At 39.2% G+C, this 27,893-nt stretch overlaps 1 protein-coding gene across 1 annotated transcript in view; it reads left to right on the top strand.

The window, feature by feature from the left end:
• Positions 1–27,893, top strand: part of dnah9l (dynein, axonemal, heavy polypeptide 9 like) — a 91,458-nt gene that overhangs the window by 13,192 nt on the left and 50,373 nt on the right. Inside the window, exons 14-31 of the mRNA XM_073870725.1 lie at positions 192–296; positions 1,495–1,667; positions 4,225–4,447; positions 4,712–5,041; positions 6,368–6,622; positions 6,766–6,935; positions 7,051–7,273; positions 7,347–7,463; positions 7,575–7,661; positions 13,328–13,486; positions 13,666–13,749; positions 16,011–16,169; positions 16,263–16,385; positions 16,465–16,587; positions 16,673–16,897; positions 17,008–17,099; positions 24,641–24,767; positions 24,867–25,025. Coding sequence (XP_073726826.1) covers positions 192–296; positions 1,495–1,667; positions 4,225–4,447; positions 4,712–5,041; positions 6,368–6,622; positions 6,766–6,935; positions 7,051–7,273; positions 7,347–7,463; positions 7,575–7,661; positions 13,328–13,486; positions 13,666–13,749; positions 16,011–16,169; positions 16,263–16,385; positions 16,465–16,587; positions 16,673–16,897; positions 17,008–17,099; positions 24,641–24,767; positions 24,867–25,025 — 2,934 coding nt within the window. The remainder of the gene's footprint in view (positions 1–191; positions 297–1,494; positions 1,668–4,224; positions 4,448–4,711; positions 5,042–6,367; positions 6,623–6,765; positions 6,936–7,050; positions 7,274–7,346; positions 7,464–7,574; positions 7,662–13,327; positions 13,487–13,665; positions 13,750–16,010; positions 16,170–16,262; positions 16,386–16,464; positions 16,588–16,672; positions 16,898–17,007; positions 17,100–24,640; positions 24,768–24,866; positions 25,026–27,893) is intronic.

Below are 27,893 nucleotides of genomic sequence, written 5' to 3' on the forward strand. Positions count from 1 at the left end.
TGTAAATCCAAGTTGATTATACTTAATTTAAGTGCAATATTTTTTTACAGTGACAAGACTCTTTTTGACCCTTTTAGACACTTTTAAAGTCTTCGGTCAATAAACAATGACCTAGTGAGAATCTAGAAATGCCAGAATGACCAACAACACCTCAAATCATGTGTTTACCTTGTGTTGTGTGTGTGCTGTAGTTGACGTCGGTATTAAGGGAAGTTAAGTATCTTGGAATTTTGAAAAACGACAACATTCCCACGGCAGCTGTGAGTCTGTACTCTAAACGGGAAACACTTCACGTGGTAAGCCAACATTGTATGGTCATATGTGTCATTATGGTTGGCTAACATTTTTATATACCATGTTTTCTTTTAAAGGTGCAATGTGTAACTTTCAGAAGGATCTCTTAATATAATATACATATATTATCAGGGGTGTAAAGACCTTACATAATGAACCAACCTGATCTCACGAATTTCCGTGGCATAGTCACGGAATTTTGTGCTCATTTTTCCGTGGCATTCTCACGGATCTCCGCATTTTTCCGTGGCCCTGCTACGGACTGTCTTTTTCCGTGGCATTCTCACGAATTGGTTACTCAACTGTTTTGTCCTATTTTCTTACCATTTTCGCTTCGGTTTAGGGTTAGATTTACATGAAATGACATCCCTACCCAAACCCAACTCTAACCCCAACGCCAGGCAACAATTGTTTAAAGTTTAGAAAATATAAAAGAATAAATCAGAAAAAATAGTATAAACCAATAGTTAAAGTGACATACTAACGCAAACACCAAATCTAACCCTAAACCCAAGCGAAAATGGTTTGAAAATAGGAAAAAGCAGTTGGGTAACCAATCCGTGAGAATGCCACGGAAAAAGACAGTCCGTAGCAGGGCCACGGAAAAATGCGGAGATCCGTGAGAATGCCACGGAAAAATGAGCACAAAATTCCGTGACTATCCCACGGAACTTTGTGAGATCATGTTGCAATGAACTGTTATGTTTGTTTTTTTACCTTAGAATGATCCGTTTTTATATACATTCAACTCGGGTCCCCTTAGATGGAAGTCGCCATTTTGTGCTAGCATGTTTCTACAGTAGCCCTAAATAGACAAACTGTTCTATAGAGAACATTTTGTCACTACGTTGTCTCAGATGATGCCGAGTTTGTCCTGTGGCGGCTACCGTAGCTTCTCTATGCATGTGAAAGGGAGGAGTGAGCCTTGAACAAAGTCGTTGATTGCTGCTGCTAAAAACCTACACAGTGGATCTTTAAAAATGACTTCTCTTTCAACTAACTTGTTATTTTTATTATGTTGTGTCCACTGTACATTCTGTAGGCTGCATAGAATCTGAACGATCCCAAACAAATGTTTCAATGAATAAACCCAATGGCTATATTAAAATGTTTTGCCAAACACTCATTGTCAGTGATTAAGTAAAATTAATATTGCACTTATTCTTTTGTTCTAATCTTTGTGTTTTTTGGTGTCTTTAGTACACAAGTACTCTGTCCCAGATCTGTCAGTGGTACAATAAGCTACACAACACAATTCTCACTGTTGAGCTGCGATTGGTTGAGTCTGAGCTGGAAGAAGTAAGGCGTAAGCTGAGGCCAGCATTAAAAGAACTGCAGTGGAGTGATGAAGACCTTTCTGACTACATCAAAAGGTGACACGTGTATTTTCACCTCATTATCGCCAGTATGTATAGAGAGTTTAAATATGTCAGTATTTTTTGTAAGAAGGTGGTTGCATCAATGGGACAGTTTACCCCAAAAGGAAATTGTCATCATTTACTGACTCTCATGTTGGTCCACTCCAAACCAACACAAAAGATGTTGTAAATGACTATAGATATTAACAAGATGGTGCAGTTATATTACTTTGAATAGGGAAATTGCAAGGCTCAGTATAGCTGCTCTTGGGTAGGAAGTCCCGCCTTTCAGTAAAAAGAGCCAATCATCAATCGTTAAAAACTGATTATCTTTAGGGGTTGGGGCTCTATACAGAGTGTTGTAAAGCACTTGTCAACCTGGGCAGTAGCTGTTTTAGGCACAAAAAATGTATTTAGGTTTAGAACATTTTTGTTTATTTGTGACCCTAGTAGGGGTGACCCCGAATAGTCGAAGATTCGATGCTTCAATAGGAGAAGCCTGATTCGGCTACCAATCTTACAGTCGAATTGTCGCAGTTGTGTTATGAAATCAACTTTGGGTATATAAGGGTACACATTATCGGATTTCACATATAACAACTTTCTCCCAATTTATTAATATATAGCCTATTATCATTATGATAATACTATGCAAATAATATGTAAAAAGTAGCTTTCAATAAATATTTAAAAAAATAAGTGCGTTAATAAATTTATGAAAGGGTTCATATGGTAAGAGGTTTCCAGGTTAATAAACCATTGCGAAGCAGTTGTCTCTTTGTTTCTGCAGTTAAAAAGACAAAGCTGTCAATTCTTGCTATACTTTCGTTATTTTAATAATTTTATTTTATTTATAGATCACTCAGGGTTATCTGATGATTTAACTATTTGTGGCTTGTGTTTTGTTCCCCTGCACTTCAGGCATTTTGCACACGTTCTGCACCTTGTTACTTGATTCTGACCAGTGTTGGGGAAAGTTACTTTTAAAAGTAATGCATTACAATATTAAGTTACTTCCAAAAAAGTAACTAATTGCATTACTTAGTTACTTATCATGGAAAGTAATGCTTACGTTACTTTTGTGTTACTTTTGCGTTACTTTTCCTTATTGGGCTGAGGCTTGATTTCGTTCAGGCCTTGCTCTATGACTGAGAAGTTCTGCATTCAGAAATTGCATATTTCCATCGCACAAATATCAAGCTCTGGTCTGCCATCTCCGTTTCGGATTCAAAACTTTTCCCGCTCTGGTGCGCACGCATAAATCTTTGTGACGTTCAGTTTAATTCAGTACGTTGTGTGTGTGTGTTTTTTTAAAATCAAATTAATTAAACTGAAAGTAACTTGCATTACTTTTTTAAAAAGTAACTCAAATATTAATGTTATTAAGTACATTTATATAGTAATGTGTTACTTTACCCGTCATTTCAGAAAAGTAATATTATTACATAATGCACGTTACTTGTAATGCGTTAACCCCAACACTGATTCTAACCTTATTTTTATTTTATTTATTAAGGTAAATTCTGATCTATTTTAAGTCTGTAAATTTTGTATTGCTTTTCGTTGTATCGATGTTGCGCTGTTGCATGCAGCACATGCAATTTAGCCGAACACGCTAAGTGCTCTACATGTGATATTTAAGATCATATTTAGGAGTTTATTGACCTAAGGTGACATTGGAGTAAAAAAATCTAAAATTTAGTTTCATGCGCTCACGTGAAACTTTCGCTTTCACGTGTGCATGCGATAGTTTCACGAGCGCACGCGATAGTCTCACGTGCGCACGCGAAACTAAACGCGATAGTTTCACGTGTGCATGCGAAACTAAACTTTATTTAATTCTTGCTCCATGCCCCTTCTGTCTTTATTAAACTAAACATCAAAAACATCGGTATAAATTTTAAAATGTATTTAAAACAAGGTGGTTATCTTGTCAAAAGTTGAGCTACAAAACAGCTAAGCTGTTCCTTTAAATTTCGGTGATTAAACGAAAAATATCTGCACCGAACCTTTATTTGACATGAATGTCTCTCTTGTGATTTAATATTACGGGCGGTGTTCACTGTTCACTTTCAAATGATAGAACAGAGATTCCTGAAACAAATGATACAAGAATCATCAGGTGTTTCTGTATCTAAAGTGAATACAGAGATGATCAAAGTGAAAGTAAGCAAGCAAGTATTTCTGTGCAAAATAATATAGCGTAGTGTTTATAAAATCACATCTGCCTTTTATTTTAACTTAAAAAATATAAAAATGTATTAACCATTTGTTGACTACCTAGTCTGGCCTCTTTCCGAACCCATGCACACACACATAGATAATTCAACTATCAGTCGACTATAGGCAAGACTTGACAATTCTAATTTGGATATATAAATCCATAGTCTGTCCCATAGACCCTAGGAAGTGATTTTAAAGATAGCAGTCTTCCCCATTCAAGCTAATAGGACTTTTCTACTGAACAACTAAAAGAGCTGCCCAGAGATGTTGCAAATATGGCCTTTAACCTTTAGGAAGAAAATTTCACGGTTATGTTTAATTTACTTTTAGCATGTTTTGTGTTTTGTAGCACATGTGATCTGGTGCGTGGTGTGTCAGAGCGTGTGCAGAAGAGCAAGGCCAACCTTGACAAACTACAGGGGCTGATGGGAGTTTTCAGTCACTCTGCCTGCATTACACGCAGGACTAGTCGCCATGGCAACCTGCTGAACCTCGACGATGTTGAGGAGAATATCCATCGGCAATACGCTCTTATCGCACAGACAGGAGAGAAGATACATGAGCTTGTGCAGGTGTCTTTCTAACTTCCTTAGAAATCCATAAACACAAAAATTTGGATAAACACAAATAATTTTATATAAAAATCCCATAAATGTCTTCCTATGTGGGATTCAATATGGTAAAGCTCCAAAAACCACATCCATCCATCATTAAAATAATCCAATGGGTTATTATATGTCTTATTCTAAAGAGAAATTATATAATGTTTTGAATATTTTGTGCATAATAAACTAGTTTTCTTCGAACGCAACCTGTTTCTTTCTCATTTTCTTCAGGATAATGCTGTTCTGCTTGGTGCAGATGTAGACTCGGAGGCTTGGCAGGCTTACACAGAACACGTGGACAGAATCGTTCTTTCTGGGTTCTGCAGTGCGGTGCGATGTTCCCTCCAGTACCTAGTTGAAAACACAGATCCAGCGCCCCGCATCGCTCCTCTGTTCGAAGTTCAGTTGACCCTGACCTCGGACATGACCTTTTGCCCCTCGCTCGACCTGTCTAAGAAAGGCAACTTTTACGACATTATTGACCAGGTGGTGGCAGATATTTTTAAAATGGCTTCTTTCATGAAAAGAGTGTCCAAGATCAAACAGTCAGAGACATATCAGGTGTGTGATAGTTGTGTATTGTTGAAATCACTTTTTAAAGGTGTAGCAGAGGATTTTCTTGAATTTTAGAAAAGAACCGCCTTCTCCATTTTTAAAAAAAATGCAATTGGGCAACACTCCTAATTGACAACTAGGAGGACCAATAGTCTTGATGATCCACCCAGAAAAAGAAAATCCTCCGCAATACCTTTAAGTGTACTGTGTGTATTGGTACCTTTACCTTCTTTAAAGTTCATATTTATATGTGACCCTGGACCACAGAACCATAATGCTGCGTTCACACTACGGTAGAGGCATCAAGCGCGAGTTATTTCAATGTTAAGTCAATGTGAAGACGTGTTGACGTGTGTCTGGAGGTCTCGCGACGCGAATGAGGCATGTAGCGTGAATGGAGCGATACCGAGTTGAAAATTTAGAATTTTGTTGGGAAACAGCTGCGTTTACCAATCAGGAGCTTGCTCTAGTAGTGACGTGATTACAGTAAGCGAACAGAGTATTTCGATTTACTGTACTGTAATGCAATTTACAGTGTGCAAAACAGTACCGTAAAACAGAATTTTATTATAGTATTTTACAGTAATTTATTTTTATTGTACTATATTTTATAGTACGATATTGTATATATTGTACTATACTGTAATATCTATATTTATACATGATTTATTTTTTAAATACTTCATTATAACATCCTTAAAGTATTTTCACAGAAAGATTTTTTTCAAGAAAACAATAAATCACATACACTCCTATGCAAAAGTTTGGGCACCCCTGACAATTTCCGTGATTTTCATTTCTAAATATTTGGGTGTTTGGATCAACAATTTCATTTTGATCTATCAAATAACTGAAGGACACGGTAATATTTCAGTAGTGAAATGAGGTTTTCAGGATTAACCGAAAATGTGCAATATGCATAAAAACGAAATTAGAAAGGTGCATTAATCCAAACACCCAAATATATATAAATGAAAAACATTAAAATTGTCAGGGGTGCCCAAACTTTTGCATACGACTTTAAAGGCGGAGTCCACGATGTTTGAAAAACGCGTTGGAAAAGGAGACGGGCCGACTACCAAAACACACTTATAGCCAATCAAATCAAATCAAATGCCGGGTTGCGTATGTGTGGGGCGGGTCTATCAACAGAAGGTCCAGATTCTATTGGGGTAGGGGCGTGTTTGTTTGGGTGATTTCAAATATCAACATTGGCTTTCAAACATCGTGGACTCCGCCTTTAACATTGACTATAGCTGGGTTTACACAGACTGCTGCACATGTGATCATTCCAGCATTACTTTGAGGCAGAATGTGTTTGTTCTTTTGTAGGCAGATGTATATCAGATACCCGAGTTAGAAGAGTTGGCACAGCTGGTGCGTTGCCGTGCACGCGGGGCCATCGCCAAAGTCAAAGAATTTCAACATTCCTTCGATTCCTATCGCTACCTTTGGACCGGAGACAGGGCGGAATTCATGAGGCAGTTTCTGCTCTATGGACACGCCCTTTCTGCGGAGGAGGTGGAGCTTTATGCAGATTATGAGCTGCGTAAAAACCCACCCAAACTGCAGAACTTCAGAGAGCAGGTAAGCGCCAGTCAATGGAGTGCAACCTCTTTTCCTGTATGTATATTTTATAATTGTGTGTTGCCTAACAACGTTGGCGTTGCAAGTGGCATGCTTTACCACTTGGTCTTGCATATGGTAACAATTGCCATGTTTGACTTTAGATCAGTGAGTTTGAGGATCTTTACATGAAGGTAGATGTTTTAGAGGAGAAGAGAGTGTTTTGTGGCTGGTGTCAGGTGGACATCAAACCTTTCAAAATCTCTCTCATGAACAATATCAAGAAATGGAGCTGGATGTTCAAAGAGCACCTGCTTAACCATGTCAATGACAGGTAACGGCTTTCATCGTACCTATATTGTTCTCTCTATGTCAGTAATGAACATTACTGTGAGTTAATGTACACATTACCCATAATGCAAACAGTCTACCACATCACTCTGTCTTAGTGTGCAAGAATTGGCAGCATTTATCGAGAATACAGAGCTTGGGTTGGCAAAGACTGTTACCGACGGGGACTACGGCAAACTGGTGGACATTATGGGTCACCTAATGGCTATCAGACACCGTCAGCTAAGCACGGAGCAGCATTTTAAACCCCTCAAAGCGACTGCAGAACTGCTCAAAACATACAACCAACAGCTACCAGAGCATAACTACGTACTGTTGGAGGTAACAGTCTCATTTACGTTCATCTATTTGTTGCTGTTTTGTGAACCACACTAACATGCCAATACTGTTTTAGTCACTTCCAGAAAAATGGAAGAACCTTAAAAAGGTGGCATTTATAGTAAAACACGAGGTTGCTCCTCTCCAATCCAACGAAGTTGCAGTCATCCGCAGAAAATGCGTACGGTTCGAGGTGAGGGGTATTGTTAAATCAGAAAGCGTGCTTGCTAATTCATTGAATGGTTACAGTGACAGTGAAGGCACCGCAGGGACTGATGGAAAACTGCTGTGGTTTGTTTTGTAGATTAAACAGCATGAATTCAGGGAGCAGTTTCGCACCGAGTCGATCTTCTACATTAGCCTGGAGGAGCCGTACAAACTCATCGACAAGGTGCTCTGACAAAACTCTGTTCTTGTTCAATCTTTCTGTTTTTAATCTTCGGTTTTAAAAGACCGAAAATTCTCTCAATGTTTAGATCTGTTTCTTTATAATGTTTGTTCTTTCTCAGGTCGTAATTTCTTTAAAGAAATAAAGTCTTTTATTCAGTCCCTTACATATGTCACAAAACCAGACCCGGCAGTTTTAAAGGGACATTCCACTTTTTTTAAAAAAATATGCTCATTTTTCAGCTCCCCTAGAGTTAAACATTTGATTCTTACCCTTTTAAAATCCATTCAGCTGATCTCCGGGTCTGGCGCTAGCACTTTTAGCATAGCTTAGCACAATCCATTGAATCTGATTAGACCATTAGCATCGCGCAAAAAAATAACCAAAGAGTGTGGACATTTTTCCTAACTTTTTTAAAACTTGACTAGTGATTTACGCACTGCCCGAAAATACTCCCTGCTATTGAAAGTAACCAAGGGGACTATTTTCGGGCAGTGCGTAATATCACTACGCCTGCTGCAGCCATGTTACATCAGCAAAGTCACTGATTATTACGCCAGAATGAGAGTATAGTTCCTAGCCATATCGACCTAGAAAATCACAGCTTTTAATTTTCTGTCGGCTTTAGTACATGATGTAACTACAGAAGAGTCAAGTTTTAAATAGGAAAAATATTGAAACTATTTTGTTATTTTTTTAGCACAATGCCAATGGTCTAATCAGATTCAATGGATTGTGCTAAGCTATTCTAAAAGTGCTGGCGCCAGACCCGGAGATCAGCTGAATGGATTCCAAAATGGTAAAAATCACATGTTTAACTCTAGGGGAGCTGGAAAATGAGCAAATGTTGAGTTTTAGAACAGTTTTTTGTCACAAATTTTCTTTGGGGGGCCGCGAAGGAATGCACCGTACACAAGAGGGGCCGCACGCTGCAAAAGTTTGGGAACCACTGTAGTAGACTATGCAGTAGCCTAATATTTGTATGAAATTGTGAAACATTACCTGGTCATTATCTTTGGAGTACTAGAGTGGGAAATTACGACATTTGAAAGTATTCTCCAGCGACTCTATGGGTCGCTGTTTGACAAAAACGCCGAATTGCATAGAGCGCCTTTAAATAAAAGTGTATAGTTAGCAAATGTAAGCTCTTTGTCACTGTTTTAGTATTATAAATGACGTTTTAATGATGTGAATGAATATTATTGCTGCAATCGTGTGTGTGCATAATGTGTTTTACTTTTGTATATTTCTAAGGTTGTTAAAATTGATATACTGTTAGGTAGTTTAATCTGCATCAACGCATCATATTCTCTAAAATAAAATAAAATAATTTAATAATAAAATAACACGTTTGTCTTGTGGTGGCTACCGTAGCTTCACTATCCGTTTCGAAAGGGAGGGGTGAGCTGTGGACAGAGCCGTTGTTTGCAATTCACAATATCACCACTAGATGCCGCTAAATTTTACAAAGTGGACCTTTGTAAAAAAGCGCTTTATAGACGGTTTCATCGGACGTACGTGATACACGTCTGGATCCGAACCTTACTTCGTTTCTGTAACGGGTGCTTTAATGAAAGCGAAGAGAAGGGGATCCATGTGCAAAAGGTGTTTTATTGTAAAATCCCAATAAGGGCCAGCAAACAAATCCAAAGGTAAATCCAAATCGTAATCCAATAACAGGCTATATATCAGGGCAGGCGGCAGTACAGGCAAAATCCAGATAACAGGCACAGGTCAAAAAACAGGAACAGATACAGATAAACAGGTAACAGATAAACAGATTCAGATAACAAGCAGATACAGACTAGATGTGGCGATGTAATAATCAGCGGGGAACAGGTGAACAGGAAGTGACTTATATACAAAACAGACAGGAAGTGTGAACTGAAACATGGCATGATGAATATTAAAATAAAAGTCAGAACAGAGCAGGGTATCAAAATAAAAGTCCAAAATACAAAAATACACAGAATACAAGAAAAACACATAACAAAACCATTACAGAACCCCCCCTCTAAAGGGCGACTCCCGGAGCCCAACAAACAAAACATACAGTCCAATAGAGGGTGGGCGGGCGGGCCAGGACCTCTTGGCGAAGGCAGGGCAGTTCAGGAGAGGTCCTGGGTCATATGGCCAGGATGGTCCTGGGTCGTGGGGCCAGGATGGTCCTGGATCATGGGGCAGATGCGGGCCTGGGTCATGGGGCAGATGCGGGCCTGGGTCATGGGGCAGATGCGGGCCTGGGAAATGGGGCAGATGCGGGCCTGGGTCATGGGGCAGATGCGGGCCTGGGTCATGGGGCAGATGCGGGCCTGGGTCATGGGGCAGATGCGGGCCTGGGTCATGGGGCAGATGCGGGCCTGGGTCATGGGGCAGATGCGGGCCTGGGTCATGGGGCAGGCTTGGACCGGGGTCATGGGGCAGGCTTGGACCTGGGTCATGGGGCAGGCTTGGACCTGGGTCATGGGGCAGGCTTGGACCTGGGTCATGGGGCAGGCTTGGACCTGGGTCATGGGGCAGGCTTGGACCTGGGTCATGGGGCAGGCTTGGACCTGGGTCATGGGGCAGGCTTGGACCTGGGTCATGGGGCAGGCTTGGACCTGGGTCATGGGGCAGGAATAGACCTGGAACACAAGGAGAGGAAGGGTCCGAGCACACTTCGGCCTCCGCCTTGGTGTCCTCTGCCTCCTCCCTGTGTCCGGGTACTACCCCCCCCCAAAAAAAACTTGGGAAAACTTCCACTGTCCAAGGTGGGGATATTTCAGATGGTGCACCAGACGAATCAGGTGAGCCAGGTGAATCAGATGAGCCAGGTGAGTCAGATAAGACAGGTGAGCCAGGTGAGCCAGACGAATCATGTGAATCAGGTGAGACAGACGAATCAGATGGGACAGGTGAATCAGGCAGGACAGACGAATCAGATGAATCAGATGGATTAGATGAATCAGAAGAATCAGAGAAGTCGGGCGGATCAGGTGAATCGGGCAGATCAGGCGAATCGGGCAGATCAGGCGAATCGGGCAGATCAGGCGAATCGGGCAGATCAGGCGAATCGGGCAGATCAGGCGAATCGGGCAGATCAGGCGAATCGGGCAGATCAGGCGAATCGGGCAGATCAGGCGAATCGGGCAGATCAGGCGAATCGGGCAGATCAGGCGAATCGGGCAGATCAGGCGAATCGGGCAGATCAGGCGAATCGGGCAGATCAGGCGAATCGGGCAGATCAGGCGAATCGGGCAGATCAGGCGAATCGGGCAGATCAGGCGAATCGGGCAGATCAGGCGAATCGGGCAGCTCAGGCGAATCGGGCAGCTCAGGCGAATCGGGCAGCTCAGGCGAATCGGGCAGCTCAGGCGAGTCGGGCAGCTCAGGCGAGTCGGGCAGCTCAGGCGAGTCGGGCAGCTCAGGCGAGTCGGGCAGCTCAGGCGAGTCGGGCAGCTCAGGCGAGTCGGGCAGCTCAGGCGAGTCGGGCAGCTCAGGCGAGTCGGGCAGCTCAGGCGAGTCGGGCAGCTCAGGCGAGTCGGGCAGCTCAGATGAGTCGGGCAGCTCAGATGAGTCGGGCAGCTCAGATGAGTCGGGCAGCTCAGATGAGTCGGGCAGCTCAGATGAGTCGGGCAGCTCAGATGAGTCGGGCAGCTCAGATGAGTCGGGCAGCTCAGATGAGTTAGACGGGACAGATGAGTCAGATGGGTCAGATTCAGGGCCTTGAGGAACCTCGGGAACAACAGAGCAGAAGGCAGACCAAACGCACCACAGGGCTATGGCAAATTCAGAAAGTACAGAGTCAATGAGACATACCTCTGTGGTAGTCGGTTCAGGCAAGACGGCCATCTTGACGGCAGGTGCAGGGTGTACAATAGCTCTCATTAGTGCAGGTGTGGTTGTGACGATGGCCCTCTGAAACACAGGTACAGGGATGATGGTCGCTCTCTCGAAAACAGGTGCAGAAACAGGCAGGATGGCGGCCATTTTGGGAACAGGCATGATGGCGGCCATTTTAGGGACAGGCAGGATGGCGGCCATTTTGGGAGCAGGCAGGGTGGCAGCCATTTTACGAACAGGCATGGTGGCAGCCATTTTAGGAACAGGCATGGACAAAACAGGCATAGCAGGGCTCTGGTTTGCTATTCACAACACCGACAGTGAAGGGAGAGCCACACAAACACAGAGCATAATCAATATAATGTTCTAAAGTCCAGTGTGGTGTATGGAGTGGCATAGAACAGGAAATGCTGCGATCTAATCCACAGTAAAAAATATCTTTCAGGAAAGAGTCTTTGAAATCTACCTGATGTTGTAGTTCACAAAACTCTTCTACAAACTCCTCAATAGGCCGGTTACCTTGGCGCAGACAAACAAGTTGTTCAGCTGGAGTCATGGTGCTGGTGGGAAGTTACAAACCTTTGCTGGATTCTGGGTTAGGCTGATTATTCTGTATGGGGTTGCTTTAATGAAAGCAAAGAGAAGGGGAATCCAAATGCAAAAGGTGTTTATTGTAAAATCCCAATAAGGGCCAGCAAACAAATCCAGAGGGTAATCCAGAATCGTAAATCCAAAGACAGGCAAAATATATCAGGGCAGGCGGCAATACAGGCAAAATCCAAATAAACAGGCACAGGTCAAAAAACAGGCAGATACAGATGAACAGAAACAGGTAACAGGCAGATACAGACAGGATAGGGCGATGTAATAATCAGCCAGGAACAGCTATACAGGAAGTGCTTAAATACAGACAGACAGGAAGTGTGAACTGTGACATGGCATGATGTATATCAAAATAAAAGCCAGAACAGAACAGGATGTCAAAATAAAAGTCCAAAATGCAAAAATACACAGAATACAGAAAACACAGAACAAAACCATTACAGTTTCGTTTTTTTAATGGTCTGACTATTTGCTAAACTGATCTCTTGAACAAATGCCTCGTCGAAATAACAAATGTTTTGGTTTCCTAGGTAATCTATGTGTTGTTTTTGTGCTTGTTATATAAATAAACTACGTTTAAAGAACTTTGTTGTTATTTATTCTTAGCGGAGTTTCCGGAAGTTACGTGCAATCCGACAGCCGCTTGTTTATGTTGTTACTGCTGAAACCGTCTATAAATAAAAGTGACTTGACTTCAAATGAACATTGCGTACATTGAATATGTACTGTAGCAGTTATATGTATTAACACCATTGACGAGTTATCCCATTTGCATAAAAAACAATTGCATAAAAAAGTGTTCCTGATGAGGTTTTATGTAATTTTTTATTATCCACTAGATGGTGCACTTGCCCAATTTATAAAAAAACTGAAGCAAAAAATTTATTTACTAATTTTAAACTCTGTGATGTTTTGATAACATTTGATCTCTAACATAATTCCTTCACAAAAATTCAATTATTTCAGCTTTTTGCTAAAAAATGGGTATTTTTGGGAAAAATACTCATATTTAAGAGTTTATAAACAGAGAAAAATATATAGATATGATGAAACTTTTTTCCCGTTTTGTTTGTTTGAAAGCAGAGGGTCTGTTCTTTAATTTTCTATATATGTATGTTTATATATTTTTAGGGGAAAAAACGCTGGCGTGCAACTTTTTAAAAAATGGATGGCGGGGAATGAGTTAAATGAGACTATTCTTACACCATGCTGTGTTTATAGTATGCTTGTGTGTTTGTGTGCAGTCAAATCGTGCAGTGGCTCATTTAGAGAGTGAGATGTCTAAGCTTCAGCAAACTGCCAATCTTTTTGAGGTCAGTTTTCCTGACTACAAACAACTCAGACAGTGTCGGTCAGACCTCATCCTGGTTAAAGCAGTCTGGGATATGGTTATGTTTGTCAAGGTATTTCAGTCATTGATTATCTGCACTAAATGTCATGAACATCTATTTCTGTAATACTGAATATTAATATTGACTGAATATTGTTGCTGAAATCTAAATTCTGTAGCGAACGCGTTTTGTTGAAATACATTTTGCTTAAACATGACTGATTGGTGTATTGCATTGATGGTTCATTGTAGTCCAGAATCTCAGACTGGACAAAGACACCATGGAAGGAGATCAATGTGGAGCAAATGGACATGGAGCTCCGGAGGTTTGCTAAGGTAAAATTCATATCCATTGACATTTATGCATTTGGCGGATGCTTTTTTATCAGTATGTAGTATGTATGTTCTCTGGAGTCGAACACATGATCTTTGTGTTGCTATGTGGATTTTCATGAGTGATAAAATAAAAAAACATTACAAAACAATTTACTATTTATCCTGAATATTGCATTAATCTGCAATCCATAATGTTTGTCTCTCTATCGCCATCTCTGTTTGAAACATTAAATTGTTGTTATTTGCAGAGTAATTTTCTGTACGTGTGTTGTGCTTCGCCTTACTACTGCGCGGATGACTCTGACTGTGCGTACACATCAGACGCGGAAGAGGTGGCAAAAACAGCCCTTTCGCACATAGTTGGATGCCTGAACATTATTTTTTTGGCCGTTTTTGCTTTTATTATTTACAGTGAATGAGGAGAGGACAGGAGAGTACAGGTAGGAACGAGGGGTATGGGATAGGCAAATGACCACGAGCCGAGAATCGAACTCGGGTCACCGAAAGCCCGAAGCACCACATGTCAAAGCACTACCCACTACACCATCAGCTCCGACAGATGCCTGAACATTTTGAGTTTACTTGCTTCGTGAAATTCTAGTCATTAGAGAAATTCACGTGTAAATTCGCCTCAAGGAAGGGGCTTATATAGCACAAATTGAGTAAACTTCCAAACAAGATCCTTTTAATTCCTATAAAAGTACGAAGATGTCTCGCGTAGCGATGATGATTGTCCTGCATTGTTGTTTTGTTTTTCGGCCTCTGCTTGCTTCCTGTAATCTGGTAACGTGGTTAACGTGAAGCAAAAATCAGCCAAAGTTCAGATTATTCTACTCAGGTGGATCACGTGGCAACACAATTCGCCACGCCATCCGCACACGCCATCCACGCTTACCGCGCCACATCTTTGCATTGACTTAACATGTAAATCACTTGTGCTTCCGCCTCTTCCGTGTCTGGTGTGAATGCACCATGATGATCAACGCATCACAGCAGACCTGTCATTACATCGACAGCACAATCTATTGTGATTGGATGACTAGATCAAAGCACCCTTACCGAGCACCACGCTTTGATAAACAGAGGGTATGCATTGACGTCATTTTTCCACGTGACCACGCCGGAGCACGCCCTGTTGAGTGGCAAACGTTCAACAAAATGGCTGGTTTTCATAGCAGCTGCAGCGAAAATGCAATTAAAACTGACTATTATCAGCTTAAATTGAATTTAGTTGGACTTGATAGCAGAGGTGGACAACACTTTGTTACATTAGTTACATTTTCCAAGCATCTGTGCCTTATTAGGGTGTTTCTATTGGGAAAAATGTTACTTCACTACATTCTTAAGCATAGAATCATACTGTGTATTCTTTAATATTGCATATTTAAATTTATTCAATACCTAATTATATTAAAATTGTACACATTTACTTTAGTAAAAGTACGTTCATGGACTTAAATATTAAATGTAAAACAAAACTTGTGTTTATGAAATGTAATAGAGTAAAAATTATGGTAATATGCTTTGCAATGTATGTTTTCCAATGAAAAACACAAATAAAATACAAATACTTGAAAAATACTTTTAAGTAAGAAGTAAAACCTCGGCTTGATAGCGACCCTAGCAACTTGTCAACCCACCTGTGGTCAGTGGACGTTGGCATGAACGATCAATTTACTTCTCCTTTCGGTGTTTTTTTGCAGTCTGTAAAACGATAGCTCCGAATTCTTGTTAATCTGTTAGTACAGTCCATTGCACAACAGCTTTTTCCATTTAGATGCGTTTTCCCCGTGTTTTCACTTTCACACTGTACACAAATGCGGACGCTCTGTCTTTTGCCACTCAGTGGGCGTAACCGCAGTCATTTTCTCGCCGAAGGTGATGTCACGTGCATACCGTCTATACAAATATTATTACCAGATTAACAATTGGTTTACAAAGCATTTTAAAATTTATAAGAACCTAAATTAATATGCATGTTTGTTTATTCTATAAAAATCCTTTTAGCCAATGGAAGCTTCGCCTATGGACGTACAGTCGCGAATCGGTGTATCGCAGGAAGACAGTTTTAAACGCCGATTTACTCAACTTATGTTTATGTTTTACTGGAAAAAGTTACAAACTGCAGCTTTATTGCCTCCATAAACTGCGTTTTAAATGTTAAATAGGTGTTACGCTTATTTGTTAATACGTTTATTTGTTGACCGATTGTTAAAACAAGTTTATTTATGTTCTGATATTATTTATTTGTTTTTGTGTAGCAAATGAAGACTCTGGATAAAGAGGTACGTGCGTGGGACGTTTACAACGGCCTGGAATCCATCGTGAAGAACATGTTGACGTCATTACGAGCCGTGAACGAGCTTCAAAACCCTGCCGTCCGAGAGAGACACTGGCAACAGCTCATGCACACAACAGGGGTAACAAGCACATCAATAGCTCAATGAAAAAGAAAAAGTGTTTCTCGCTCTCTCTTCCCTTTTTTCAATGTCTTTATATTGATATCTCCATAGGTAAGTTTTGTGATGGATGAGAACACCACACTCGGTGATCTGTTAGAGCTGCAGCTCCACCGTGTGGAAGAGGAAGTGAAGAACATTGTGGACAAAGCCGTGAAAGAGATGGGCATCGAGAAGGTACACAGAGGCTCTGATACCCATGTGTGACAGCAGACATTTTTGTCTATAATGAAAATGATTTTGCGTGTGTGCGCAGATTCTGGGTGAGATCCAACAAACATGGTCTATGATGTCTCTGTCGTACGAGACGCACACCAGTACCGGAACACCTCTGCTTAAAGCTGATGAGAACCTCATTGAAACCCTGGAGGACAACCAGGTAACTTTTTGTTACCAGTTTAAATTAAATACACATTCACTTTACAATTTCAGTTCTGTAAGGTCAAGTTTTTTGCATACTTCAGGTTCAGCTCCAGAACATTCTTATGAGTAAATATGTGGAATATTTCATGGTGGAGGTGAGTGGCTGGCAGCGGAAGCTGATGATAGCCGATCTGGTAATCGGCACATGGCTGGCGGTCCAGCGCACGTGGGCTCACCTCCAAAGCATCTTCACAAACTCTGAGGATATCCGAAATCAGCTGGCCCATGATGCTGAGCAATTTCGAGGCATTCACCAGGATTTCCAGGTATCTATGACAATGGATATATACTGCATATATATATTTATATATACATATGAGAGCATGAGATGCCAGATCAATCACGAATATTTTAGCACTTCTAATGTTTTTTTCAGGGTTTAATGGTCACTGTTGTGGAGACAAATAATGTGATTAAAGTCACAAACAAGCCAGGCTTCTTAGAACAACTTGAAACTCTTCAGCAAAGGTAATTTGAAAGAGCATCAGGGTTGCCACGGGGTCTTGAAAACCTTGAAAGTTTGTGAATCTGGGGGAAAAAATCAAGGCCCTGGGAAGTTTTTGAAAATATACATACATGGATACAGGTCATTGAAAGTGCTTGAATGTATTTTATGCAAGAAGTTTTCTGGGAAAAAAAATCTGTTCCCTGTGTAGTGTAGGATAATATCCTAAAAATTCTAGACTTTTTAAGCACACGTGTTAAACTGTTTGCTTTAAATATCTTTTTATGTGAATGTTGATTCATACCAAAATGCTTTTTTGCATAGTTGTGAAAACGTCTCGGGTTACACGTATGTAACTGTTGTTCCCTGAAAAGGGAACAAGGCGCTGCGTCTTTCTTGCCATACTTCCTGCGTTTCTGTAACGCCGACTTTGGCAATATTTCAGATAGCGATATACTTCGTGGCTCCCGTGTCACCCTGTCTTTGTCGTTAAGCCTCATCATTGGTTGAATTTTATATACGCATTCAAACCACTGATCTATATAAATGACTGGACCGCTCATAGAACGCTTAACGTAACAGCGTGAGGTGAAGCCAGCGCAGAGTTCGAGCCGCCATCTTGGTATACCCAACCGGCAGAGGGTGTCATTGACTTCCATTCAAAAACATGTTTTAAATTCACCCGCTTTACAGCGTATCAGTCACACAATATTATTTTTAGGATATGTGTACGTAAATTAACTGTTAATTCTGGTGTTATTTTCAATGTTTATGTTTTATTCGGGCAGGAAAATGGATTTATAAAAAACCGTTAAGGTGAGTGTGTCTGCTGCGTTCTGTTAATGACACGGGTATAAATAAAGTTTTTTCTGAAATTCAGCTACACGGTCAGCGTTATTTCTCTAAATAAGTTTAGGTAACTTGTAAGTTTAGATGACATAATACCAGCAAATTATTGCATGAAAATACAGTACAAAGTATGATTATTTATATAGATTTCAGAATGAGCACGTTTGTCATTAATACTAAATGCTGCGGTCTGTCTGCTGATCTGATACTGTAATGAAGATGAATGTATAATAACTGATTAAAAACTAAAATGTACAACTTTCAGCAAATAACTATGTACATGCTTAGGACGTTTGTGTTGTAATAATGTACAGGGTAACTTCAGATATAAAAACGAAGACTTGTAAAGTGATGTTTTATCATTAAAATCTGATCGCGTCCATTGATTTTATGGAATGTTTGGGTATACCAACATGGCGGCGCGGTGGCTTCACAGTTGTGACGTCATGCGCAATCCAGTCATTTATATAGATCAGTGAGTCAAACGCATTTCCACCTGGAGGCATCCCCAAAGTGTCGCCGCAGTGACGCAGCGCGAGTTCCCTTGAAAGGGAACTGTAATACACTCTTAAAAAAAAAGGTTCCTTGAGGTTCTATATAGAACTGTGGGGTTCTATACTTGGCCAATAGAACCTTTTACCAAAAAACGGGTTCCATATAGAACCCTTGGAAGGCAAAGAACCATTTTTATTAAAATGGTTCTATAATTCACGTTTTGTGACTGAAGTGTAAACTAAAGATTACACAATAATTGCAGACCTACACAACTCATTTACAAACATTCACAACTTATTCACAAACCTTTTTGTGTCAATAGGTTGTGGTCAAATAAAGAGAGAGTCAACAAATAGGCTACTAATACTTAGTGTACACTGTAAAAAATCCAACTGATGAAATGTTGGACGGGCAAAAATATATAAGTTAAACCAATTTTTTTGTTTGAGCTAGTTGAGAAGACCTGTGTTTAAAATATTAAATGAATGGTTATTTTCAAATCCAGTCAAAATTCAGAATGGCTAGTGTTGAGTGAACTAATTAAGACAAATCAGGTAAATATGTGGACTTATGACAGCTATGTTTCCTGACAACAAAATGCTCATAATATTACTGTTATTTGGTCACAAAATGTAATTGTAAGAGTTGTTCATGCGTGAATGTATGTGCTTAAAGTTTAAATATGCGGTCGGTTAATAAAGATAGCGTCTATTTAAAAATGTGCTCCGACACTTTCGGACGTAGATGAGCTCCATATGAGCTCCAGAAAATCACAGACACTTAAGCGCTCACACCCCGCCCAGCGCAGCCTCTCCTCGGCAAGCCCATCAGACTGCTGGCTCTGATATCTCTGTAGCGTTTAAACATGCGATTTAATTCATTTTAATTTCTCATACTTAACAATGAGAGGGTTATGTTTTAAATCATATTTTAGGATTGCACTTAATTGATATTGCTGTTGAGTGATGTTTCATATCTTTTACATTTGTTATAACTGGACTGCATGCGAATTTGAACTTCAGAGCTGAAGGAGCGGGTGGAGAAATAGTCCCAATATCATAACAATCTTAAATAAAACTTCTAAATATACCCGTGCGTGTACCCGTGTGCGCTCGCGCGCGCGTGTGTATATGTACAGTATGTGCGTGAGTTTTTAATTTAAAATGTCTTAACTTAACTCGGAAGGATCTGAATCACAGGTCATTTCATCTGAGATCATTCCGCATGTAACAGCCGGAATCACTCACTGTTTCCCACAACGACACACAATTCATCAGCCGTTTCCTTAAGTTCACGTCAGGTAAGTGTTTGTAAATAAATGTTAATTTTAGACTATATTAATTGGCAAAGACGCAAATACTCGACGTTTTTGTAAACATATAAGTTATATAAAGGTGTGTTATGTTATGTGACCGACTTAAAGTGTTTTATGTTATGTGTCCGAGTTAAAGTGGAGCTATTTTAGTTAAGATAATACCGGACAGGGTTTAGGACTCCGTCTTAATTATAATTGGGACATTTTTACAAACAAACCTTATAAAATACAATACTGGCGTGCATTTTGAGACAAAACAATAGCACTCATATGTTAACAGATGTCAGTATTTTAGTCAGTGATTAGTCCTGTCCGAGAAAACCGCCCAACAGTGTTTAATTCAATTACGTGTGATGTCTGAGGGAAATTTGGCAATTTTAGGGTATAAAATCTTTCACCGTCAAGCTTTATTATATTAAACATGTTATTTATGTATGTGTGTGTGTGTTGATATTCCTCTGTTTATTAAACCAGAGGGGTGGTGATGTGGAGAGGCAGATCAGACCACCACCATACGCGAAGATGAGCCTCGAGGCGTGACAGTTATTTTTTTCAAACTGAGGAGTTCGGACTCCGGACCGGCATTTCTGCTTGTTTGTACCCTGAGGTAAGTAAACTTTCTACATTTTTGAAACAATATTACTGAAATATTTAGTATAATTAGTTAATATTTATTTTGTTAGAGTAGGTCTTGTGCTAAATAGTGATACTAGCTACATTTATAATATTTACCTCAGTTAAAAAATACTGCTGGTAACGTTAAAGCACTGACGGGCTTCGTCATTAAAAAAGCTCTGTTAAATACATTTTGTTCCGGGTTTTAATGAATTACGTTACAGTCCTGCTTTATTTCTTTGTCATTTTAAATTAAATTGCCAAGCACAATAAGACAGCTGTGTTGTAAGGAGACGAAATTAGAGACAGGGGTGTTATTTCATTGAAGCGCGTGGTCAAAGGAACCGGGTGGAAGACGGTGGAAGGGAAATTATATGTAAATGTTTGTCGCAGTTTTACACATATTCCGTGAGTATTACGTCTAGATATGCATGTTTTCTGTGATGCACACAATTAATTAATGTGATGGTAGCTGTTAAGACACTTACATTTAACATTCAAATGTTTTAAAAACCAAACGTGTTCAGGTTTTTATGTGTATTTGGTTTGTGAAGTGTAATTTATATGCTTTTTTCCTCTCCCTCACAGATAACCATGGTTAATAAATGGTCAGACACGTCACTGGCTTTAAAATATAAACCCCATTGATGCAAAAAGGTAAGGTGCTTAAAAGGACCTTGTAAACCTGACTTCTGTGACTAATGTTCATCAAAGAGCAAAATAAAAGAAATCTGTTTTGTAGCTTTAATGATAATTCTTACTGTATGTATTTCATTTAGAATTTAGCATTAAAGACTGTAAAGTGTTTGAGGATTTAATTTAAATTCTGTATATTTCACACTATTTTTTTATTGAACATTGTGTTTTGAAAAATACATCACTAGTCAATTGCAACCTCAAGTTAATGTAGACTTTAAGGAACTTGTTTGTCTGAAAGTGGATATATAAAGATTTTTTGTTTTAAGATGCTGCATGGAATGACAATGAGGTTTGGAACAGACTTGGTGAAGAACATGGAAACATCTCTTAATAAAATGGCCCCAAACATCATCAGGAGTGCAAAAGAAGGAAGTAAAAACATCTCTACGCCAATCTCATTGGAGAGGAAACCACAGAAGGTGCTTGTTCTTTGTCCAGTGTAAAGTAGCCTTATTTGCATAGTCAATGTAAAGGTTCTAGCACCTATAAATTGCATAAATGAAAATATGAAAATAATGTTAGTATAAACTTTTTCCTTCCCATTGAAGAGTAAACTTGTTAATTAAGAGACGCTGGCTGAGAAAGAGTTAAAGTTTACCCACAAATTAAAATTTTCGTCACTTTCTTCAGCAGAACACAACAGAAGAAATTTTGAAAAAGTATGGTAATCGAACAACAATGGTGCCCATTGACCTGCATTGCAGAGTTGTTCGGTTACAGACATTCTTCAAAATCTTTTTTGTGTTAGTGTTCTGCTGAAGAAAGAAAGCTGTGAATGTTTGAAATAACGAGTGAGTGAATGAGTTTTCTTTTTTGAGTAAAATGTCCTTGTAATTGATATCTGTACCTAATGTACAATAATTTGTATCTTTGTAGGTCTGGTGAGGAATGCTGCACTTATGTTATTGCAAGCATTATTTCAAGAAAATCCCAGCTTCCTTGACTGTGTAAATAGTGTAGGTAATTTAGTTAGCATTTGAGGCACTTTATTTAAAGTAACATTCAATGCAAATATAAAAATATGACTCTGTTTACCCTTAAATAGCATACAGCTCCACATCAATTATTATGAGTCTTGTTGGTTCGTGAGTGTCGCTTGCCTAGTTGTCATATTTTATTTGTGTTATTATGGGATAATTTTAAGTCTATTTGATGGCTTCTGTTAATTGGTAAAAAGCACTTAAAAGGTGAAATGTTTGTTTTACAGGAACCCAAAGGTCCCACACCAAACAAATTGTTCAACGGCTCTCCTGATCTTCTTAAATCTGAAAGTATCAACTTTATAATGGACAATGTGAACTTAATATGTGGAAGACATTGACATCACAGGCTGTGGAATGACTGTGTCACAGGTCGGAGAAGCGGACCGCCCCTGTTGCGGATCACGCTCTTCCTAGTTCCACCTCGAGGAGGTCCCAAAGCACCCCAATGACCAGACAAACCAGAGGTAAGTAAAATATAGAAATAGAGACTTTATTTAAATTATTTAAAACTAAAGTGGGGAATGGGAAAGGGAATCTAAAAATCTCGCTTCTCGCCCTCAGGGGGAGTATTACGGGGCCAGGGACGTTGGAGGGGTTTCCATGTGACTCCAGCTGGAACACCGCTACAGAGCGTATCTGGGTGGGTTGGGCACACACCGTCGCGGTGGCCCCTGATGGCATCCACAAAGGTCCAAGGCCCTCCTAAGGTGAGTACGGACGACAAGGACACAGCACAACACTTCAAGAAAGCTTTGTGTATTTCCGTTTCAAGAGGTTCTTACTTGACTGTTGAACAGTGTTTCTTCTCTCTCCACAGCTCCTAGCCGTAGCAGAACTACGTATTTCAGCACCCGAAGGACTAACAACCCAGCCGGCATCTGCAGCGTATATCCAACGCGATCAAACTTCACTCTGACAAGTAACTTCCTATACACAACCACGCCGTCCTTTCGCCCGGACCAGCCCCGCACTCTTTCCGCCCGCTACCTAGCGGTCGCCGGATCAGCAGAGCCTGCGGACTCTTCGGAGGCTGGTCTTCGTTGTGCTGCCCAAGGCGGAAGTTGACTCGCCCGAAAATCGACCCTTCCAGTAACTTCTACCTTATCTTTATATTCTCCTCCATGGCGTGGCTTGCCCAACCATCGCTCGCCACGTCACTCACACAGCTGTGCCTTGTTTCAGCGAGTGCGGGGATTCCCGGGGAACCCGGAAGTGCCGGTGTCTGTACAAACCGGTCCGGGCGGAACCTCTTCACTCTCCTTTTGGTTCCGCCCCGCATAGTCACTCCGTGACAACTGTTTGCGTTTTTTTTTTCTCCTCAATGTTCAATACCCTTTTGCCATTAAGCACACAGTGACTTTAATTTATAAAATATATGCTTAAGTTTTAATACCTGTACAAAACAAATGTACAATCAACTTGTGTAAATTGTCATTCTATTTAATAGATTGTTCATGAATTGTCTTTAAATGCATTGTGATTTCGGTAACACTTTACAATAAAGTTCATTAGTTAATGTATTAACTAACTTGAACAAACCATAAGCAATACATTTGTTACAGTATTTATTCATCTTTGTTAATGTTAGTTAATAAAAATGTAAGCTTTAATTGCTTGTTCATGTTAGTTCAGAGTGCATTAACTAATGTTAACAAGATTTTAATAAAGTAATTGTTGAAATTAACATTAACAAAGATTAATAAAGGCTGTATAAGTGCAGTTCATTATTAGTTCATGTTAACTAATGTAGCTAACTAATGTTAACTAATGAACCTTATTTTAAAGTGTTACCGTGATTTATTTTCATCATTTCAGACACATGTAAAAGTTACTAAAAATTAGTACTGCATATACTGTACAGTATCTATGCGTAAGGGAAATAACTTGAACAAAATTTTTTATGTATAGTGTAATTAAGAATTTAGCTGTTTAATACAGAGATGCAATTTATTTATATATATTATTTATATATAAACGTATGTATGTTTATTAAAAAGTGAAAATGCTTAATGGAAATAATTAAATAACTAAATGGTTGAATGTAATGAGACATTTTAAATGTAAACTAAAGTTTTGCTGTCTAATACAGAATAAAGAGATGTGATTTTAAGTAATTTTTATAGATTTATATTTCTGTATAATACAATTAATAAATAGTAAACTTTTATAATTTTCTAGATCGGTTATAATTTCTTATCAATAATAAATTACTCATAATAATAAAGAACCTCTAATGGTTCTAAATAGAACCATCTAACTTTGATTCAAAGAACCATTTGGGGTTCTTTTTAATGAACCCATTAAAGTGGTTCTATATTGAACCATTTGGGGGTTCCATATATGAAGTGGGTGATAGAACCATTTCTGGTTCGATATAGAACCATTTTTTTTAAGAGTGTAATGTATCTTTAAAGGTAACACAATGTAACCTTGCTCTCACTTGAAATGTGTCACCACATTTAGTCCTTGAATTTGAGGGTATTGGACCTGGAAAGATCCTTGAATTATTTGAAGTTAACTAAGGTGTGGGAACCCTGGAGCATGGAGATGGAAGACCCCCCACTATCTGTCTTCTTAGCTTTTATGCTTTTATATTTGTGTCCTGCAGATTGTCTGTGTGTGAGAAGGCTCTGGCGGAGTATTTAGAGACGAAGCGTTTGACATTTCCAAGGTTTTACTTTGTCTCTGCTACTGACTTGCTGGAAATTGTTTCCAAGGGAACTCAACCCAGACAGGTTTCTGTTGTCTTAGTCAATAAATGAATCATCCTTTTTATACATAAGTGTGTGTGATTATGCTTTATTTGTGTGTGCATGAATGTGTATTATGTGCAGGTGACACGGCACCTGCTGAAGCTCTTTGATAATCTTGCTGATCTGAGCTTTAAAGAGGAAGATGAAGCTCTTGAATCAGAAACAACTATAGCATTGGGAATGTACAGCAGAGAGGGAGAGTATGTGGCATTCTCACAGCCCTGTGTGTGTGAGGGACAGGTAACACACACATTCATATGAAACATGTTGTGTTTAAATGTTTTATGGAGACTTTTTATAATGTTAAGACTTTTAAATTGTACAAAATATAACTATATTATATAATTGTATTATATAACTATATATTCTAGTCCGTTCCCCTAATACAACCCCTGAACTTAACCCTCACAGAAAACTTTCTGCATTTTTAAATGTTCAAATACACATCATTTACTGCAGTCTGTTTCCTACTTTCTTTCCTTTTTCTTTTTTCCTTCCATTTTTACTTTTTCCCTACATTCCTTACTTTCTTCCCTTTCCCTACATTCTTTCCTTTCTTCCTTTTTCCCTACATTCTTTCCTTTCTTCATTTTTCCTTCATTCCTTCCTTTTTACCTTCCTTCCTTCCTTCCTTCCTTTCTATCTTTTCTCTACATTCCTCCCTTTCTTTCTTTTTTCCTACCTTCCATTCTTTCTTCCTTTCTCCCTACATTCCTTCCTTTCTTCCTTTTTCTTTACATTCCTTCCTTTTTTTCTACATTCATTCCTTTCTTCCTTTTCCCTACATTCCTTTCTTTGTTCCTTTTTCCCTACATTGCTTATTTTTCCTACATTCCTTCCTTTCTTTCTTTTTTCTTTCTTCATTTCTTTCTATTCTTTATTTTTCCTTGCTTTTTTCCTTACTTTCCATCCATTCATCAATCCCTCCTTCCAACCCCTCCTTCTGTTCTGTTCTGTTTCTCCTCTCTCCTCTCTTTTTCCTTCATTCCTTTTCTCCCTCCTTTTCTATCCTTCCTTCTATTGCTTCTTTCCGCTTTTCTTCTTGTCCTTTTTTGTCTTTCTGTCCTTCTTCCTTTTTATCTATACGTCCTTTTCTTTTTTCCTTTTGTCCTTCCTGTTGTCCTAATTTACTTCTTTGTTCCTTTCCCTCTTTCTTTCCTTCCTTCCCTCCTTCTGCTTTTTCTCCTCTCCTTGCTTTATTCCTTTTTATTCTTCCCTTTCTATTCTTTGTTCTAATGCTTCCTTTTTCCTATTCCTTCTTTCTTGTTTCCTTCCTTTCTTTCCTACATCCCTTCCATCTTTACCTTTTTCTTTTCTGTCTTCCTGTCATTCTTTCTTTCATTCTTTCTTTCTTACTTTTCATCCATACTTCCTTTCCTTTATTGCTTCCACATTTCCTGTTGTCCTTATTTCTGTCCTTTATTCTTTATCTCTTTTCCTCTTTTTCCTTACTTCCTTTCCATCCTTCCTTTTTTCCCTCCTTTCATTCCTTCCTTCTATCTTTCTGTTCCTTCCTTCCTCCTTTCTTTTCATTGCTTCCATCCTTCTGTTCCTTCTTTCATTTTTCCTTACTTTCTTTCCTACATCTCTTTCAACTTTACTTTCATCTTTTCTTCCTGTCTTTCTTTCTCCCTGTCTTTCTTACTTTCTTTCCTTCCTTCCTTTCGTTCCTTCTTTCTTACTTTTTATCCATATTTCCTTTTCTTCATTGCTTCCATCTTTTCTGCTGTCCTTATTTCCTTTCTTTCTTCCTTTTTCTTTCCCTCTTTGTTTACGTTCCTTCCTTTCCATCCTTCATTCCCTCCATCCATTGCTTCCTGCCTTCTTTTGCTTCCTTACTTTCCTTTCATTGTTTCCTTCTTTTTGTTCCTTCTTTTTTTCCTTTGTTCCTTTGTTTCATACATCCCTCCCTTTTCCTTTCTTTTCTTCCTTCCTTCTGTCCTTCCTGTTGTCCTCGATTCATTCTTTTTTATTCTTTCCCTCTTTTTTCCTTCCTTTTCATCCTTGCTTTCCAACCTTCCATCCTTCCTTATATTCATTCCTTCTGTTTTTCCCTTCCTTCCTTCTTTCTCTCCAAATGTTTCTTTCTCCTCCTCCGTTCTTTTTTATTCCTTTTATCCTACATTTTCTATCCTTCCTTCTATTGCTTCTTTCCGCTTTTCTTCTTGTCCTTTTTTGTCTTTCTGTCCTTCTTCCTTACTTTTCATCTATACGTCCTTTTCTTTTTTCCTTTTGTCCTTCCTGTTGTCCTAATTTACTTCTTTGTTCCTTTCCCTCTTTCTTTCCTTCCTTCCCTCCTTCTGTTTTTTCTCCTCTCATTCCTTTATTCCTTTTTATTCTTCCCTTTCTATTCTTTGTTTTAATGCTTGCTTTTTTCTGTTCCTTCTTTCTTGTTTCCTTGCTTTCTTTCCTACATCCCTTCCATCTTTACCTTTTTCTTTTCTTTCTTCCTGTCATTCTTTCTTTCATTCTTTCTTTCTTACTTTTCATCCATACTTCCTTTCCTTAATTGCTTCCACATTTCCTGTTGTCCTTATTTCTGTCCTTTATTCTTTATCTCTTTTCCTCTTTTTCCTTACTTCCTTTCCGTCCTTCCTTCTTTCCCTCCTTTCATTCCTTCCTTCTATCTTTCTGTTCCTTCCTTCCTCCTTTCTTCTCATTGCTTCCTTCCTTCTGTTCCTTCTTTCATTTTTCCTTACTTTCTTTCCTACATCTCTTTCAACTTTACTTTCTTCTTTTCTTCCTGTCTTTCTTTCTCCCTGTCTTTCTAACTTTCTTTCCTTCCTTCCTTTCGTTCCTTCTTTCTTATTTTTTATCCATACTTCCTTTTCTTTATTGCTTCCATCTTTTCTGCTGTCCGTATTTCCTTTCTTTCTTTCTTTCTTTCTTTCTTTTTCTTTCCCTCTTTGTTTACATTCATTGCTTACTGCTTTCTTTTTCTTCCTAACTTTCCTCCTTTCCTTTCCTTCCATTGTTTTCTTCTTTCTGTTCCTTCTTTTTTTCCTTTGTGCCTTTGTTTCCTACATCCCTCCCTTTTCCTTTCTTTTCTTCCTTCCTTCTGTCCTTCCTGTTGTCCTCGATTCATTCTTTTTTATTCTTTCCCTCTTT

The sequence above is a fragment of the Misgurnus anguillicaudatus genome, chromosome 8, assembly GCF_027580225.2.
Source record: "Misgurnus anguillicaudatus chromosome 8, ASM2758022v2, whole genome shotgun sequence".
Lineage (NCBI taxonomy): Eukaryota > Metazoa > Chordata > Actinopteri > Cypriniformes > Cobitidae > Misgurnus > Misgurnus anguillicaudatus.